General features: G+C 37.5%; 1 protein-coding gene across 1 annotated transcript; it reads right to left on the bottom strand.

The window, feature by feature from the left end:
- Positions 1-348: 348 nt before the first annotated feature.
- Positions 349-15,772, bottom strand: LOC145778738 (prostaglandin G/H synthase 2-like). Its single transcript, XM_082590298.1, has 12 exons — positions 15,671-15,772; positions 15,267-15,392; positions 14,453-14,596; positions 13,353-13,496; positions 12,741-12,919; positions 12,109-12,347; positions 11,382-11,473; positions 4,777-5,063; positions 2,772-2,919; positions 2,499-2,648; positions 1,961-2,058; positions 349-1,818 (listed from the first exon to the last, which is right to left on the bottom strand). The coding sequence occupies exons 1-12, from the start codon at positions 15,759-15,761 to the stop codon at positions 1,579-1,581; spliced, it is 1,938 nt and encodes a 645-aa protein (XP_082446424.1). The 5' UTR covers positions 15,762-15,772; the 3' UTR covers positions 349-1,578.
- Positions 15,773-19,176: the final 3,404 nt, after the last annotated feature.

Raw genomic sequence — 19,176 nt, forward strand, 5'->3', positions numbered from 1 at the left:
AGCTTCTTGCAGAGCTTAATCCTGGCAGTTTCGCATACTTGTAGAGGCTTTGAATCACTGACGCAGGCCCGGTCACCGAGATTGACAGAGTGTAGTTTCCGATTGTTGAAGTGTTGTTGCCGGGGAACTATTCCATCCATTAGATGCCGCTGAATGGAGAGCAGTCCTTAATGTGCGTTGCTCAAGCGCACACCCCGAGAGTCGAACGTTCTTCGTTCCAGAAGTGACGCGCTAACCAATTGAGCTATCGGGGCGGACAACGGACTTAAAGCTGCATCAAAGGTTTTCATACGCCACCATTACGTATGACCTAATATATTTTTACAATTCAAAAACACTTGCTAAAAAGTAAGCTTACAGTATATTGGTAACAAGTTAAACATACTTGTGAGTAAAATTGAATTTGAAGAGTGCAAGTTTAAATGTGCTTAATTCATACTTTCATCGATTTGGATTAAACAGTGAGAAGACAGATGATATAACAAACAGTGCGATTGCAAATTTTCAAGTCGGACGAGTCAAAACCATTTTAGTAGCTTTACAAAAACATAACTGCAGTTTCATCTCAATTTTGATTATTAGTTTGGTGGAAAAGTTCGATTCAAATAAATAAAATGCAACACAGCATAGGCTACTGATAACAAAATTACAAAGTCAAATCAATAAAGAAAAATGAGAGCGCTGTTGAAAGCAGCCTTCTCATAAACCTGATAAAATTTGAAAGTCGTAAAGTAACCTCAAATGCCGAGTCATTAAGTCCTTGCTACGAAAATCCTGTGGGTAACTGCTGACGACATTATTTACAAGTTTGCTTCTTTTTTCGTGTGAGACAGGGTTGTTCATATTTCAGGGCAGGTGATAAAAAGCCAGGTGAGTGTAGCTTCGTCCAGCTCTGCTACGCCATGCATTCCATTTGGCGCCTTGTCAATGGGATATTCAGTCACTCAAGACCAATGAGTTTGTTTTTTCCCAATAACTTTGCAACCCTGGATGCTTACAGATAATTTCGAGTAGCCTACGTTTCGCACAACAACAAAACATAGAGTCAGTGTGATTTTGTAAGTTGATTGTGGGAAACTTTATTCTCGGACTGAGAAAGCTTCTTTGAGAGCTTAATTTTGCTAGTTTTGCATAGGCTGCATGTGAAGTCTTTGAACCACTAACGCAGTTCCAATTATCGAAATTGATAGAGTGAAATTTCCAACCGTTGAAGTGTTTTTATCTGCAAACTATCTTACCCACTACGTGTCGCTAAATGGAGAGCTGTCCATGAAATGCGTTGCTCAAGCGCAAACTCTGAGACTCTAAGCAACGCCGCTTGATCTTGAAGTTTCTTCGTTCTTAAGTCAGTGGCTAAACCAACAGCTGTCGAGGCGGACAAAGCTAGCATACAGTGAGCTAGAACTTGTTGTGATGCTACTGCAGTTATCAATACCCAACAGACGTTAAATCAATGTAAAAAAACGACTGATTGGGTAAGCTACTGCAGCGTGCGACAAATCGAAAAGCGTCTAATTTAAAAAAGTGATCTCTTTTTGTCCATCAAATTTTGCTGCAATAAAATTGCCATCAGAAAGTTTATAATTCCGATTTAACTTTGTCCCTTGTTTTGGTGTCGTCAGCATTGTTAATTTCCCACACAGGTGCATCTTTCGGGTCTACTTCATCCTCGTAGTCACGCTCCCAGTTCTCTTTCATTACTATTTGTGACGTATCATCCGATTCAGGACACTTGTATTCATCCGAGTTATATTCTACATCTTCCGGAACTTCAAACGAAAAATCGGGACACCCGTTCACATTGTTGCAAAATATTGTCTGCGTAGAAAGAGGAGTTTAGTCCAGTCTGAACCTCACGATACTTAGTTTACACAAACTACAGATATATTTACTCAATGTTTAGATATCCCTCCCTGACAAGCACACATTAAATCTATGCTTTGACATAAAGGAGAGCTACCTTTAAGCTTGCTGTCTTTACGATGTTAAAGCCAATGTCTCCTCCAAATGTGCTAGGTTTCCACCAGTGAGGAGATCCAATGGGATTGCTAAAGATACCTAATTTGAAATATCGTGAAAACAAATTATTAATCTTGAATTCAACTAAAAACATTTGTCGTGTCTACAATGTTTACGTCTGGGGATTTAAAGAATTTAAGTAAACAAAGGAGAAGACAAAATTTAAATATTTGTGTCTACAATATAAGCGTTTGATTGTTTTTCAAGACGTCTACGATCTATGAGCGTTGAATTAACGTATTTGCGAGGACAGAATAGATAGGCTACTTAAATCATTCGGCTCAGCTGCCGACATCAATGCTAACCTTACCACCATGCTTAGCTAGCTTGAAGCCATGCAATAGCTATGACATCAGTCTTAAAAAAGGCAATGTAACCAATTCGTGAAAACAAGTATTTAGCACTTTGATTCAATTAGAAAAGTGAGTTTGCTGCTGCCTTCACTTTGCAGCCACAGATTGCGATTAAATAAAATTTACCTCTCAAGGAATATGGAGATCCAACTTCAGTAAAAGTTTGACCGAAAAGCATGGGATGCTGCCGTCTTTCAAGCATGACCCCAACAAACAACTCCAGTGCATCCACATCTCCGTATAGCTCTTCTAACTCTTTAGCCATTTCTTGATCATCTTAATCATTAAGGAAACTTATTAGATTGTGGACTAAGCTACACAATACTAGCTTACTATACAGTAGGCTACAACAGCTCATTGACCGTGCAGTAAATTGAACTTAAAAATGTTTTTCCGAACCTGTAAATTCTGAAAAGCTTTTGTAAGGTTTAAGTCCAAATCGTTTACGGTAATTGTTTAACGACTGAATCCTTAGTCGTCTAGAATCCAAGATAGCGTTCTCCGCTACATCCATTGTAGCAACCCCGTGATTGTGGCCACCGATGAACTGCAGTGAACAAAAATCGTGTCAGTGCCGTTCGATGGAGCAAACATCCAACACATCACCTTTGGACGTCTCACAATCAGGGCCCACAAGAGGGGGGGACAACCGGTGCATTGCACCGGGGCCCGGTGAGTTCAAAGGGGCCCGACAAAACGTCTGAATTCACGCGATAAAAAGATTGATTTCAACGATTTTGCATAAAATATTGTTTTTATATTGGTTCCGTATGTCGAATGGGGCCCCCTTATAGGTATAGCCTAGGCTATGCCATTTTTTAAAATTACAGAATTTTTAATTTTTTGAGTTTAGGGGGGCCCGACAAAATGTTTAAATTTGCGTGCTCAGGTCGATTTTGCATAAAACATTGTTTTTCATATGAATATTAGTTTTGTATTTTGAATGGGTAGCCTATGCCCTTTTTTAGAACAACAATATTTGCATTTTTTGGGGCCAATAGAATGTTAAGTTCAATTTTGCATAAAAAATTTTTAATATTTTGAAGTTGGTATTTCTTATATTGAAGTTGGTATTTCTTAATGTCATGAACAATAGCTTCAAGATCAGAAATGGTATTGTATGTTAATGTAAAGCTGTAAGCACACATATGCAATGCTATGTCAGCCATGTCGGATAGTATTGCAATTTTTATCTTCAAAATGGCTAATTTTACCCACTTGTTGCCATGGTTACAATCAGGTGTTGCCAGAGTTAGGAAGGGTTAAAGTTAGGAAAGGTTAGGGTTTTGATCTTTGCCCAGGACTAAAAAAAAAATTCAAACTACAAGTTTTGGTTTTCAACAGCTATAAAGTTTTCTTCAAATTAGGGCAGAATTCCATATCTGACAACGCTATTGAGGCTATATTTACACTATGTAGTGTTTTAGCATTTTATCTTTATGTATAGCCTAACTAGTGTGTATCTGTGAATTTAAAGTTATATTTACAATAGTGCATTGTTTGTGAAATAATAGAGTGTTAATACTTTAACCTAATTTATCCTTTGTAAGAACGCGCAACGCAAATTTTGCTTGTGATTGGTGAGATATCACGCGACATGTCGCGCTGGGGGGCCCGGCAGCGAAATTTTTTTTCCCACGAGATTTTCAGTAAGATTTTCCGAAAGTGTTTTGAGAGATTGGTTGATTCAGATTGCGAAATAACTATTTGCCAATGAAATTCTGCAATGATAATAAAATATAAGCTTTCCCTAACCCTACTTTTATTGAAAAGCTCTTGTGCACAGCAAAAATTAATTTAAAGAAAAAAAAAAGTTTGACTTCGACGGGAGTCGAACCCTCGTTCTCACGATCACTAGGCAGAGGATGAAACCACTGAGCCAACCGTGCCAACGAGATAATGCTGCATTCACACGGTTTTAATACAAACTTTTACCAAAATATGTAAATGAGACAGAAATCTCGTGGGAAAAAAATTTCGCGGCCCGGCAGCAACATCTGCACCGGGGCCCGGCAGGGCTCTTGGAGGCCCTGCTCACAATCCTATCTCACACGAAAGAAGAAGCTTCTTGCACTTTATATGCTAAACTTATCAGGCTCAGTATGATCTGTTTAATTTTATTGTTTTTTTTTTCTAAAATTAATGCTATTGGTAAATCAAAAGTAGGCCTAAGTTGTTTCTCACAGCTAATGCAAAGGAATGTTGTGGACAAATGGAAATAGGACAATAGACAATATATGTTAGACAAATTTTAGATTCTATAATTGGTAGGCTAATTAAAAAAATTTCAGTTGAACTTGAGTAGGCCTACATTGTCAGACACCATCACCAATAATTTAGTTTGGTTAAACGATCTTGATCTAGCCTACTGTAGTTAAAATCAACATCAAACAAGTTAGCCTACTTGTCCTGCAAATTGTCGTCGTGAATCGTTGTACCATTTTTCTATTCCAGCTTCCACAAAAGGTCCGGGATTGAAAATAAGATCTCTAATGAAGAAATGTTGTTCTTGTATAGAAATTCTGTCAGGGATCAAAGCATGCCAACGGTAGATAAGTTGGAATTCGACTGCTACTTGATTGTGGTAAGAGATTCCTTCCCCATGCAATAGATCGGGTTCATAGGTCAGTTGGAATACGTAACCGGTTAGGTGCTGGACATAATTTTCCACAACAACTTTCATTGTTTCCCCTGAAAAGCAAAACTCTCGCTGTGAATGTTAATCAACTTTCTAACGCAGACAACCAAGTGTTAATAAGAATTCACATCGTAGGCTAGCCTATATGTGACCATAGCATGACATAAACTTCAAAAATCAATAGGTTATCTATCATTGACAAAAACGACGAAAGTTTTAAACAAAATGAAACGAACAACTTTTTGTTGTAGCAGCAAAACAACAAAACAACCTTGGTCTAATTTGCAGGTCAGGCGCACAGCAACGACATCTCTATATTGACCAACAAATTGACCAATTTAGGGTGGGTCGATTTTCACATAAAATTGTCGGATTGTCGCATAAATCGGTATTTAGGTGAGGCTTGCCATACTAAATAAAGTGTTAAAATTTCAATGTGATGGTGTGCTCCTAACCACTTACCCCAGGTGGTATGGAAAAATAAAGTTTTCTACTTCACGGTAAATTATATTCGACAGGTAGGCTACAGTGAAAACGAAACACAATTGAAATGTAATGAGTTAAAGCCAAACCTGGATGTTAAACTAAACAACAGAGTCTTTCTTTGATTCAAATATAGGCCGCTGCTTCCTTGCATTTAAGATAGAATAAATCATAGAGTTCCTTTTTTCCTTTCCGAGAGTTTTGAGGATGACCTCAGCGACTACACGAATCATTTTATCAACGGCTTGAGTCTGTGGTGTGTATGACGACTTTACTGAGACTGACTTTATTGCATCCCAAAGTTCATTTCTTAGATGATAATAATGGTGGTTCAGTAACGTCAATCTGTGTCCAGTCGATCATATCAATATAATCCATTGCATTAAGATCAACTTGATCAGCAGGGCGATGGAATGTTCATATTATTGTAGATGAAAGCTTTCGTGCTTTCAGAATTCGCCTAACAGCTACTTCACGAATGACGGGTCTATTGTCATGAAACATGGCATATAGCAAGTTCTCGGGGTGAGCTACATAAGAATTTTGCTCAAACGATTTGTCGATGACAGACTGCACTTCTACTGGCTCAAGTCCACGACTGAGTTGTATCATAAGGAAAAGTACTGCTGGAGCATTGCTGATATCTGTGGCCATCTTAGTGCAAACTATACAGGCCCATATACAATCAATCAATCAATCAATCAATCATTTTATTTTTCGTCATTAACGCGTCCGGGACGAAAAAGATACTAACTACAAAAATCGATATAAACCTACAAGCACGTTAACGAACGGGAAAAGGTGGCAAAACCTTGAAAGGTTTAAAACGTGCCTGAATGAAAAATTATGTAGTAGGCTATAGATCAGTAGTTAGCACGGCCATAAAACCCAAAAAAACAAATAGCAAAAAATAAAATAAAAACAGAGAAGCACACATGTAGTAAGTTAATGAAGTTGCAATGAATCGTGTCAATGTCTTAACAGCTTCTGATGGATGGGTTTGACTAACATAATAGCGGCACATTCGATTTGCTCCTGTGAATGATTATACTGTATTTTACAGGATCTCTGTGTAAGAGTGTTTCAGAGCATTCCTCAGAACTGATTGCATGGCAGATTTCCAAAAGGTACATCTGGTCTGTGCTTATAGATCTTTGAATTGTCCAATTTTCGCAAATGGGGAGTTTCAATTTTATCAAACAATGCGATCTCCAAGGCTATAAGGTTTGACCACAGAATATCGCCAATTTCACCAATGAATGTTTCTGGACCAGATTTCTTTCCAAATAATCCAAATAGATGCTGATGCTGCAATGGTACGGTAACTCATTGATGGGCAGCAAAGGCCAATATATATTCCACTGAACTTCATACTGGATAATGGTGGTCACAGCGGTAAACCATAATCTCTTCGTGGGAAAATTGTAACGTAAGATTCCCAAATCCGTTCGTCTGCATGCAATGACCCAAAAATAAACACACTTTCGAAACGTCTATTCAAACAGTGTATTCCAGTAAAATTAGCCCGAGGCTATCGAAATGACTGGTGCAACGCCGTACACCTAAAAACTGTCACTACAATACAAATTACTTGGATAAAAGACGGAACTTTTGTCCAGCTAGCAAGCACTAAGCCAACAGTTAAATGTGCGGCCAACTTTCAAACAATCATTTTACGAATGACCAGAATAGATATCAATATCTCAAATTCACGTAGAAAGTAACTGTGACGCAATAAATGAAAGACAATTATGAAGTCATTCCAACAGGTGTTTAAGCTGATGTAATATTTCCTGTTTAAACAGGCCCAAACAGGTCCAAACAGGTCTTATGAACGATGGTGCAATTTTGGCACATGCTTTAGGAATTTCCATGACGTAATATTCAGTAGACTTGAACGGTTTTATATGACGTTTGATTTGTACAGAGATTGGCCGTAACAAATGGATATGATCTTCTTTCTAGCAATTACTCCATTACGATTCCCAGTGTTCACTGCTGTCCCGTCACAACCTGTTATTCGAATTCCATCCATGTTCATATTCTCGTCAATCATAAATTATTGACGACATGTTGGGTTGGTTTCAATCCAGTACGCCTCTTGACTCGGCTATGTCTCACTTTCCCTGGGTCAATAATGATGTCTGTAGGGAAGTCTTTTCCTAACACATCCTGCAAAGTAGTAGTGGCAATAGCAGCAACTGTTTTGTCAGAAACCATCTTTTGATGGGCTTCCCTTGCAACACAAGGGATTGGGATGGTATTGTAGGCACTACTTGTTAAGACACTCTCCATGAAACTCGGATCATTATCGGATGAATAAGATAAAGAGTCAATTTCACAAAGTTTTTTTGTGGCGTGTTAAACCGCACAATTATTAGAAGTTCGCTCACTGCGCAGGATTGCCGGACTGGGCGAAAAAATGAGATAAAATGACAAAAATTTTCGCAACTTTTCGCCCAATCTGGCAACCCTGTTACAGAAACAGGGGTCATTGGGGTAATGGGTTGCTGTGCACAAAACGATTTTAAACTTTGAGGAAATGTTCAGAAGGTAAAGCTGCACCTATGTTCAAATTTATATGATAAATGGAGAAATCGACCCACCCTATTGACCATTAATGCCTCTAAATCCAATCTATTAGTAATTCCTCCTAAAAAAGGCTACAACAAATTCGATGAATTCCATGTTCTCCATAGGGCTGTTGAGCTAGGAACCGTCGACTACGCTAAGTAACTTGGAATAATTGATAAACAGCTCTCATTCGAACCTCACATTTATGCTCCTAGAGATCTAAACTTGCTAGATCTGTTGGTATTTTGTCGAAACTTAAACACTTTCTTCCTTTCAATGCTAGACTGCAGTTATATTATTCGCTCATACACCCACATATTATGAATGGAATAGCCATTTGGGGCTCTACATACAAAGCAAATATCGAGAAACTACAAAAGTTGTAAAACAAAGCAATAAAAATAGTTGCTGGAGGGTTGTGGTCAGAACACGTTACGCCATACTTCAAGCAGGTAAAAGTTCTAAAAATAAAAGACATTTACAAACTAGAGATTGCCAAATTAATGTTTAAATATAACCATAATTCTTTACCCTGTACTTTTTCGAATTACTTCAAAAAAACATCAAACGTTCATAATCGCTCAACTAGATGTTCATTCAAAAATGATAATTACTTTGTTCCTCTGTATGCTACTACAAGACTTCAACGAAGCATCAAGTATAGTGGAGTAAAAATATGGAACTCAATCCCACTAGACCAGGGGTTCTTAACCTTTTTTCCCTTATTACCCATTTCTGTCCAGATCAAAGTCCCATTACCCAAAATCTAATTTTATCTATTTTGCCGTATTAAAGATATAGAACAGCGTTATTCAACAAAAATAACATTTAATGCAAAGAACAACATCAATAGTGTCAGTGAGACATTTGTTCTTGTTTTTTGTGTACAATCGATGCAATATTGGGTGCGATTTTGGATACTGCACAACTCAAATCTGACTCCAGATCTAACAGCTTGTTTCGGGATTTTGATTTCAAAGCAACAACACTTGAAATTGCTGATTCACAGAGATAAGTAGAATATATATAGGTTACATAGTCAATAATGTTAGTGATTTTTGCGCAACTTTTGGATATGCTTTCCCCAGAATTTTCCCAAGCTTTCATCTTCAAAAGAATAGGCCTATAGCTCGCTCGTCTCAACACTAACTCTAAATGTAGCCTACACTTGGCTATACTACTTCAAACAGCAACGCAGCCATCAAGCTTGCTCATAAAACAACTGTAAATGAACTGATTAGACAAGAAAAATCTTATCATTATGTCACAAAAATAAAATACATAAAACTGGCGACAAAAATGATGAGAAAATAAATTCCTATGACGAAACAATTTTAAAAATGATAAAATATCACTGTGCTTGTTTGGTTGTTTTGAAGGGACTCAAAACATCAAAAAAAGTGTAAGTAATAAAGCAACTTTACCACTTACAGCTGTGACATTGTTTGTTACATCTATAATTCTATATATTCTGGTTCAGCTGATTACCCACCTGCTATCTTCAAATTACCCACATGTGGGTAATTACCCATAGGTTAAGAACCACTGCACTAGACATTAAAAAAAAATCTTTTGACTCATTTAAAAAACTTTACAAAAACTATCTAATTGCAGAATATTAAAGTTGAATGCAGTGTAATTTACTAATGTGGACCGATACTCTTTAAGCTTTTAATCGTTGACTATCAACACCTAATATTGGAACTTGAAATTTTGACATATCATGGATGCAAGTTTGTTTCTGTCTTGACTCTTTGTTGTAAGTGTAGATATTTTAGTGTAATGTTTATTAAATGTTTATCATCGACTTGGCTGAAGGTGGCTGCTTGACTCGAAGACCGTCATGGTCACTTCGTAGCTTCCCGTTGTGATTTACTTACTTCAAAGATGCTGTGTACATTTGTTGTTTTTCTTTGTTTCAATTGTGTTCGTTAAGCGTGCTGCATCATTTAATGATTTTGCTGTTATAATATTGCACAACAAAATAAACCAATCAATCAATCAATCAATCAATCAATATATTCAGCGATAACTTATGGATAAAACAATCCACAGGCAACAACACTTTCAAAACTATAAGAAAAGCTTTACTCTGCTAAACAGTGGCGGCTCGTCATAAGGGACTGCGGGACTGCAGCCCCCCCAACATTTTTGTGCATATGTGAATTATATTGCATATAGATAGTTTTGCCATGTTTTTTTAATTTATTTCGCTTGAAGAATTAAAAAAGCTCTTAATATTATTTTTTTTTGTAGTAAAAAAAAATTTGTGTTACAAAAATTAATTGGCAACTCTGGGTCTGCAAATTCTGCAGGTCCGGCGTTGCTTGTTCTTTTTTTTATGACGTAGGTTTTTCAGAAAAAAGTTTTCTAGCATCACTGAACAAGCGCTGTAGGGACTGCAAATAGAACAGACCCTGGTAAGGGATTCCAACTTATTTCTCGTAAATTCATAGGGTAAGCGTGTGGAAGCTATCGGTGATTAGGTGAAGGGATCGTAGGTTACTTTACTTGATCTGTGTTTTGAGAAGTCACTGAGACAGACTAGTTTTGATGTGAAGTAAAGCCAATTACTGTAATTATTGGTGCTCTTTCACAATTCGTCCTTTTGATGTGATGACGTCATGATGCGTAACACAGGTTGGAATGGACTATTATAAAGGAGGAAGTACGGGGTGGAAATGCACTGAAAAACACCTGAAGGAAATTGTCCCCCATTTATTCATTTGTTGTTCAATTTTAACAAATTTGCTATCGTTGGAAAGCACAAGCATAGATCTAACCAACTAAGTTAATACCAAGTCCCAAAATAGTACTAGCTCCATCTGGTGACCACCTAAACTTGACCAAATTCAAGCCATTAGCAAAAGTTTACTTTAAATGATAAAAACATTAAACGACAGCCAATTAAAAGAACATGTTACTGTGTTACTAACCCTAGCTCAGTGCACTTATAACTCAGTCCGGTACAGGTTTATAATTATTTATATTAGGTTAGCTTACTGGTTGATGCAGCCCCCTCATGTTTTGAGACCACGAGCCGCCACTGCTGCTAAACACAGTGACTGAGTCTGTGTCAATGGTTTCAAGTTAAGCATGCGAGAATTTCTAAGTTCGAAGATGCTAATTCTCGTAAGCGCAATCACTCAAAAAGGCTTCCAAATCGTTTACCTCTGCTGGAATTGCTGAAAGTTCAAAAATGTGCAATAGTAAAGTTACGCGAAATGATTTCACCTAAATATATCTTGGTAGCCTAGTTGTAAACTGTTCAAAACTAAAACTATGAATTTATAATTTTGTAGCCTAATTCTTGCCAGTCAAAATGAGTCTTGCTGTTTGGAAAAGCCTCTCATCATCCCAAGTTGGATTAACTTCTTTAAGAATGTCGCAAACTCTATTGTGCTCCCTAAAAACAAAGTATCCCAGAGTCAGTCTCAATTAACGCAGAGTTTTATTGAAATTCTCAGCGGTTAATGTTGTTTCACAAGTAGCAAGGCCTACAAACCAACAACGTTGACAAGGGAGTCTAGAGGATACCTTTGAACCAGGGCCAGGAATGATTTTATGTGGCTGTAACCTTTCCAAGAGGCTCGGAAACTTGAGTAAACCACAATATATTTTTTGGATATTGTGCGTTTTTCCTAAAAATGTTTTGATGTGGGGCCCGAGGACGTCATTGGTATCGGGATGCCCGAATTATCTCCTTAACGGCTTTTCCTTCAACAACCATGCTTTTATTTGCGCCCGTTGCAATAACATACAGTACACTGCGATCACAGATGCGATACAACAGACAGGAAGCAGCGAAGTGACATATAGCCTATAGTCTTCGAGTCAGCTGCTACCCTTATTTTGGCTTGCCATTAAGTGCCTTTGCCGAGACACAGCCGCGTGCTTTGGAGCGGTGTTGAACCTACGTCCTTTCGAACGTCGCGCAGACGTTCACACCACTCGGCTACGCAGCCTTTATACCCAACATTTAGTAGGCCTATAGCTTAATGTTTATAGCCTACAGTTAATTTATTTTTTTTATCATCTTACCTAAGCCAAATTGCAGCAAAGAAAATCAAAACTGGCTGCATTGTGAAACCGGGATGTCCAATCGCAAAGCGGTATTTCTCTGGTACGTCGTCAATACCGTCCATCTCTACATCAGCGTCTTTGACATTTGGTGGAAAAACCTCTCCGTTTATCAATGACACTTTCATTTTGCCGTCTACGTGTGACCTCAATGTATGCTGACGCTCGTAATCGTTGCCGTAGATGTGCGAGAGATCAAGCTGAAATAACAAAACCGTTCGTAAAAATTGGTATGTTATTATCGATAGTTCAGTTTATGTCAATTTCCGGCCATCGTCGGAGATTGACAACTTGAGCCCCACTCAAGACATTGCCGCCTTGTGGTGCTGGTATAGCCAAAATGCATAACAAACTCACTGCTCAAAAGTGAGAAAAACTAACTGGAAAAGGTGAATTGTGCTGATGTTTCCCTGCTACTGTAATATTTTTGTTTCGATTCAGTTGTGCTGATGACTCCTAATGGAAGAAAACCGGTTCCACAACATAAATTATATTACAATTTTTTATTGAAATGCTATTGTGAGTGTTACCCTGGTCAAATAGTTTAAGGTTTAGACTTGAAAAAAAAACTATTGATTTGTGTTCAAACTCACTGCTTGGTTTCCCCATTGAAATGGCAATCGTTTTCCTGGATCAGTTTTGAAAAACTGGTGTGTGAAGTGCTGGGCAAAGAAAGGGAAGACGATAGACGTTCGTCTCGAGCATGGAATGAACTTTTTCCTTTTGAAAAACTTGCTTACTAGCGTATCTACGTCAGGAAGGTCTTTTTTGCCTGTGAGAATGAAACTGTGTTATTGCCATGTTAGCTTTAAAATGAAACTGCTCCACAACATCTCCAATGGACTGGACATGATCAGTGCACGTATTATTTGGTTGTAAGAAACTTATCCTTGGACTGGGAAAGCCTCTTCGCAACCTTAATCCTGGCAGTTCTGCATTCTTGTCGAGGTTTTAAATCACTGGCGCAGGCCCAATCATCGAAATTAACAGAGTAGTGCTTATTAATATGTAGTATAGGGCTATAGACAAAAACTTTGCATGTTCTAGTTTGTTTTGTACATTATGTTACGTATATGCTGTGTCATTGCTTGGTTTTATCTGCTTATGAATCAACAAAGTTACCTCTTTACCGAAGTTGTACCGGTATTATAAAAGTTGTGCGGCATGAGCTGGGGTATTGTTACTTTCGAAATGATGAAATTTACCTTTCACGCCCATAGGAGTCGGGCAGTTTAACGGAATTGGAGGAAGTGTCCTGGCATAGACACTTGTGTTCGTGTAGGATTCCCAGCTCGGATAATCGGATACTCCATTGTAAGGGCAAGGTTCCTCAATAGCGCCAACCCGAACTATAAAGTTATGAAATGCAATAATGTTCAGTGTATTAATATCAATTAGTATTACAGTTTTATTGCTGACAAAAAACAATTTATTGTGAAACATACAAAAAACAAGCAAATTATAGGTAGTGTCCATCATTGTCCATGAACAAAAATCTACTATAAAGTTTCAAGTGGTCAGATCTTTGTAAACAACTCGATGCCATCAAGAACATAATTTGCAGTGGCGTAGCTAGGGCGGGCGGGAGGGGCGGACCGCTCCGGGCGGCACGTCTGGGGGCGGCACTTTCAGGCTACGATTTTTGATTTTGATTATAATCTGATAAAAAAACGCATCTGATTTTCACACAGGGCCGGATTTAGCTGATGAGGGGCCCGGGGCACTTTTAGATCGGGGGGCCCCCGTGCAAAAACCACCTCGACGTCTACAGCAGCATTAATCCAGCGCTGCACAGCATTTTGCAGAAACTACAAAGGCTGAAAGAAAAAAAATAACACAAAATCACATTTTTTTTACGTACGGGGGCTCTTTAAAAGTCGGGGGATCCGGGGCACCTGCACCCTCTGCCCGCCTAAATCCGGGCCTGTTTTTGCATGCTTTTTCTTGAAGGGGCGGCAAAATCTGAATCCGCCCCGGGCGGCACATTCCCTAGCTACGCCACTGATAATTTATCAAACTATTACTTTCTAAAACCTCCACAGCCTGTTTCACCCTAAAAAAGAGATCATCAGAAGGTCTTTAGTCAAATAGATCTTTTACCTATTCAGATTAATATCATTCTACATATTATTCAAATATATATACAATAAATACTATTAATAGTACAAAAATGCTCAATACCAAGCAAAAACTTAACCAGAAACTTTCAACCAATTAGTTCCATAAAATATACGGAAAATAAATTCTGAATTTTTAATTTTATCAGTATGCTTTAGGAATAGTATTGCTTAAATTGGTACCGTACTTTTCAGCAGTAGCTTCATAAGTTTTCGATGAAGAAACGAAATTTTGTTGACCAATTTCCACAACCACGGATATCGAGACAAAAAATGATGCAAACTTTCCTTTGAAGGTGTCAGCCAAACTTTGATTTTAGTAGACAGAAATGCTGTGAAAGATTTCATTGCAAAATGATCATACACATGAAGATAATTTCCAAGGTTAAAATTTTTTACGTACTTAGCTAACCACTAACGATCATCATTTAAGTTATGATCGTTGCAGTAAAATAGAAAATTTTGGGAGGCAATCGCCCCATCCCCCAAAAAATAAAATAAAATAAAATGTTTTGATTCTACAGTATTACAACGTACAATAAATGTTGTATGACGTTTTCCCCCTAAACTTTTCTTTCTAGCTACGTCACTAGGTTTTCTTCAGCATTATTTTCTGTTGTTAAACCTACGAATGCGCTTGGTTCTCTGAACGTGTCTGTTGAAATAAATCAATCACTAACCTATACAGAAAGAACCAAAAGTGATTCAATTCGGAGGAAAATTTGTTCACAATCACAGCTAGTAACGTTCCAAAATGATGAATCATACTTTTATATTAATTATAAAGTTTATTTACTAATGATTTATACATTGAAAATCTGTTCACATACCGGCTGCTGCAATCAAGAAAAGTCAAAAGACGACATTGATACCGCACAAACAATAAAGTTAGTTTGCCGACGTACAGTATTTTTGTGCAATAGCCTAATTTATATACGCGGTACCCGAATTACACTTATTTTATTAGTTGTATTAATAATACTGGTTAAAGTGACATCTTACGTATCTCGCAGTTGGTTCCATAATACCCAGTTTTAGTGCAGTCACAACTGTAGTGTTCTTTTGTGTTCTTGTCCGGGGACACACAAATTCCGACGTGTTGGCATGGAAACGAACAACAAGGGTCGTCTGAAAAATGTTTTGTAATTGGTGAGTCCTTGCACGGCTGCCACGTCACAAGGCAAGATTTAGCAAAACGACCAAGGCACGATGTATGAAAATTCTTCAAAGATGAAAATTTTATGTTTTTCAACTGCTGTTATCCAAAAAACAGATACAGCGTTAGTTTAAAATTTAATTATCTGAAAAAATTAAAGAGGGGGCCATGGCCAATTACCCCCTGTTTGCGCCTTTGAGCCAATTATACAGTATATCACGTAGATTAGATGTAAATGTAGACTACTTACATGATTGAGTTGTATCTTCCAATTGATTTGACACTCCTACAAAGCATCCCAATAACAAACCACTTGTATAGCAAAGGTAGATCAAACCCATGTTGGTTTTTCTTTTTTGTCTTGAAGTAATCGCTTTGCTTAAGCCTACTTGTAGTTTCCTTACCGTAGAACGAATTACCAACACACACTTTAATGTTAGAGGTCCCTAACTCGTATATGGAATTAGTATTTGACAAACTGAAAAAATAAGAGAGCATCTACATCTCAATGAACAAATTCTTAACAACGTTTCCTTTAGCTATCATATTTCAGTTTGTGATTGGAGCTCTTCCTTCCCACGCGTAAAGCTGTCTCGGTTAAGAGCAGCATAGGCTATAGTTAATACTAAATAAGTTGTCACTACCTAATGCAAGGGTGTCCTAAGTCCGGCCCGCGATACGTTTTTAAATGGCCTGCGCCTGTTGTTGCACAATGTATATTTTTGGCTCGCAGACACACAGAAACCATACAAGGTTTAATTAATGAAGACATTATTTTCTCGCAGACTGGCCAGGTGAGAAAAGGGTAACCACTTAAACATGACAATTCCTTGTAAAACCAGATGACACTGTCAACCAATCAGAACATGTTTAAGTGACTACCGTCTAATTGTGACCCTTCTAGAAGGAATCCAAACGTTTTTCCGCTAGTTTGTCCAGATTTATTGCCTTGAAGTTTCACGTTAAGATTTTTCCCGCCTATAAAACATTTAAAGCTGGTTTCTATTTTCAGTTGAAGTCTAAAACTCCTTTCCGCCTATGTTCAAACGTCGTTTATAAGTTCACTTGCTCGCATGATGCGAGTATAGTTCGACATACATTGATATGACCACGCGACATTTGGTGACAAGAGTGGGAGAGCATCTCAATTTAGCTAATTTTAATAAAAACAGTGCAATTAAACATCATATTAGAAACTGCCAATCGTGTTCTAACAATAAACCCTCATCGGAGTCCTTCGAAATTGTTCGTAAGTGTTTGTCCGAGTTCTACACCAAGATTCACGAGGCACTGATAATCAAATCTTTCAACCCAACCCAGGGCTCAACAGGCAATTATTTGCAAACGGAGCTTCCTATCTTCTAACAGTTTTTGATTGAATTGTCACGTCTTGTGCTTCTCGTATTTTTATTTTGTTTGTGCCACTATCTCGTGCTGTGCTTCTGTCCATCGTGCGTAATCTGCTTGAGTCTTTTTCTGAACAATTAATTAAATAATTTTACCTCGCAAATACTTGACACGTGTGCTGCGTAATTTTCAGTCATCAGTTTGAGTGAGCTAGTTAAGCAAGTTTCTCAAATATTCAGATTTGTCCATATTTTTGTTGTGATAGTGTATTATTCTTTAGTATTTCTTTTTAAAAATATTTTTCTTATAGGTTTGAAAAGAGCTGTATGACTAGCCGAAAACGTTAGCTTATTGTTTTTGTTTTTATAATGTTAAATGTAGTGTTGTTGCTAGGTTATGTCTGTTTATGGTTTAAAAAAGTTACCCCTCTACCCAAATTGCATTAAGTCATTATCTCTCTATTTTCAATCACAGGTTAACAATGTGAAGAAAAGTTTATAATGGAAACCACATAAGTCTTTTCGATCTCGAGTATGAACTTTGGAAAATCAGTAAGACCTTTTTCTAAAAACTTCTGCTATTAATGACTGTTCCGTCTTTAATATATACACAGTATACTTTTTGTAAACTAGCACAGCAATGCCAAACTAGTTTCAAAGGTAGGCTACTGTAAGCTACACGAACACACACCTAGCAGATTGTTTACACGAGGAAGTGCGTATTTAATGCGCTTATTCTTCGGCATAAAACTTTGAATTTTATTTGTTGATTTGCTCGAGATTCTCCTGGAAAAAGACTCTGTTGCTGCAGCAAAAAGTACAACAATACTTTGTCGTTTTACATCATAGGTAGCTTCGGAGAAATTATCTTTAAACCAACTTGCAGGCCTACTCTGAAATTGAAAAATACAACAATGAAAAAATAATCAACAGCACAATTTCAAACACGAGTTCAAAAATCTTGAATATTGGGAAAACTTTGATCACCTGTTTGTATTCCAATACTTCACAGCAATGTTTCAAATCAATCACATGCCCGATAGATCACGTTGCGTATTTTTAACACTGAAACAACGTCACTGGGAGCGTATATCGTCCTATTTGCCAAATTATCGATCTTTGTTTCTATTCATTTGATTGCTTGATCAATGCAAGGATTTGCAAGTGTAAATTTTTTTTTCAATGGATGCAACTCTAACTGACATCACGTGTATTCAACGCACCTTTCATGAAAATTGGTAATTCGCAATCTTGGAACATTTTGTTCAATAAATTTCTACACAAAAAAAAGACTTCTGTATCAAAAGAAAATTTGCATGCGTGAAAGCTATATGTGAAAGAGAAATATTTTTCTCGTCGTCCTTCGTGGAAAATTTTGTTGTTATAAGCAAGACAGTAGGGAGTCACGGAACTAACTTTCTTTTCAAACCATCAAACAGGATAAATAGTCATGTAAAGTTGTGTCCTGCAACCTAAGCTTTAGTTGTACCTGTTTTAGTGGGAAACTGAAAAGAAATGCTAAAATTGGGAACTTTGAACAAGTTTGTTATGTCAGTGGAAATTTTTCTTGGTATCAATTTGGAAATTGTAAACATATCAACGAAATTATGTATGTATATCGTCGTTCTGCGTTCATCGCTGATTGGTGATAAAGATTATCGCATTTGCATTGAAAATTTGATATTCACCTGGACAAGCACAATTGACTATCAAAAACACGTCATGAAGAATTTGTAAACCGCTTTTTTTTTTCAGGAATCAAACAACAGCATACACAGCTTGTCACTGCCGGTAATAAATTGCTGTCTGATATGCATATAAGTGGGTCAGCTGTAATTGATTGATACGAATTTATTGTCGTTGTGAGAATTAAGTTATAAGTAGCCGAATAGCCTTTTTTTCAAAAATATAAATTTATGAGAAGTAGTACTACTAACTATTTACCACAAAACTTTTGTTCTATTTTATCTTCAATGGCTTATGGGCACTGATGGGCACTGATGGGCACTGATGGGCACTGATGGGCACAGACTTACATTGCAACTTGTAGTTTTCATCGGCACTGGAGGAAACACTTGAAACGAAATAAGCCTAGGCTAGTGAGAAGACTGAACCCAACTGCATTATTTTTTTTAAGGTCCTGAGAGAGAGAGAGAGAGAGAGAGAGAGAGAGAGAGAGAGAAACCTTTTATTTTGTCTGTTGCGACAATAGTACGGTACAATTATACACAATACGAATAAAATAGTACCATAGGTCATAGCTATCTAAATACCACAACAGACAGGAAGCAGCGAAAGACTATATCAGTCATCGAGTCAGCTGCTTCCCAGTTCTTAATGTGACAAATGTCAAGCATCGGCAAATTACGTTGAAACATGATAGGCTGATGTTTAGTAATATTAATGAAAG

This window comes from Aplidium turbinatum, chromosome 10 (genome assembly GCF_918807975.1).
Source record: "Aplidium turbinatum chromosome 10, kaAplTurb1.1, whole genome shotgun sequence".
In the NCBI taxonomy this organism is placed as follows: Eukaryota; Metazoa; Chordata; class Ascidiacea; order Aplousobranchia; family Polyclinidae; genus Aplidium; species Aplidium turbinatum.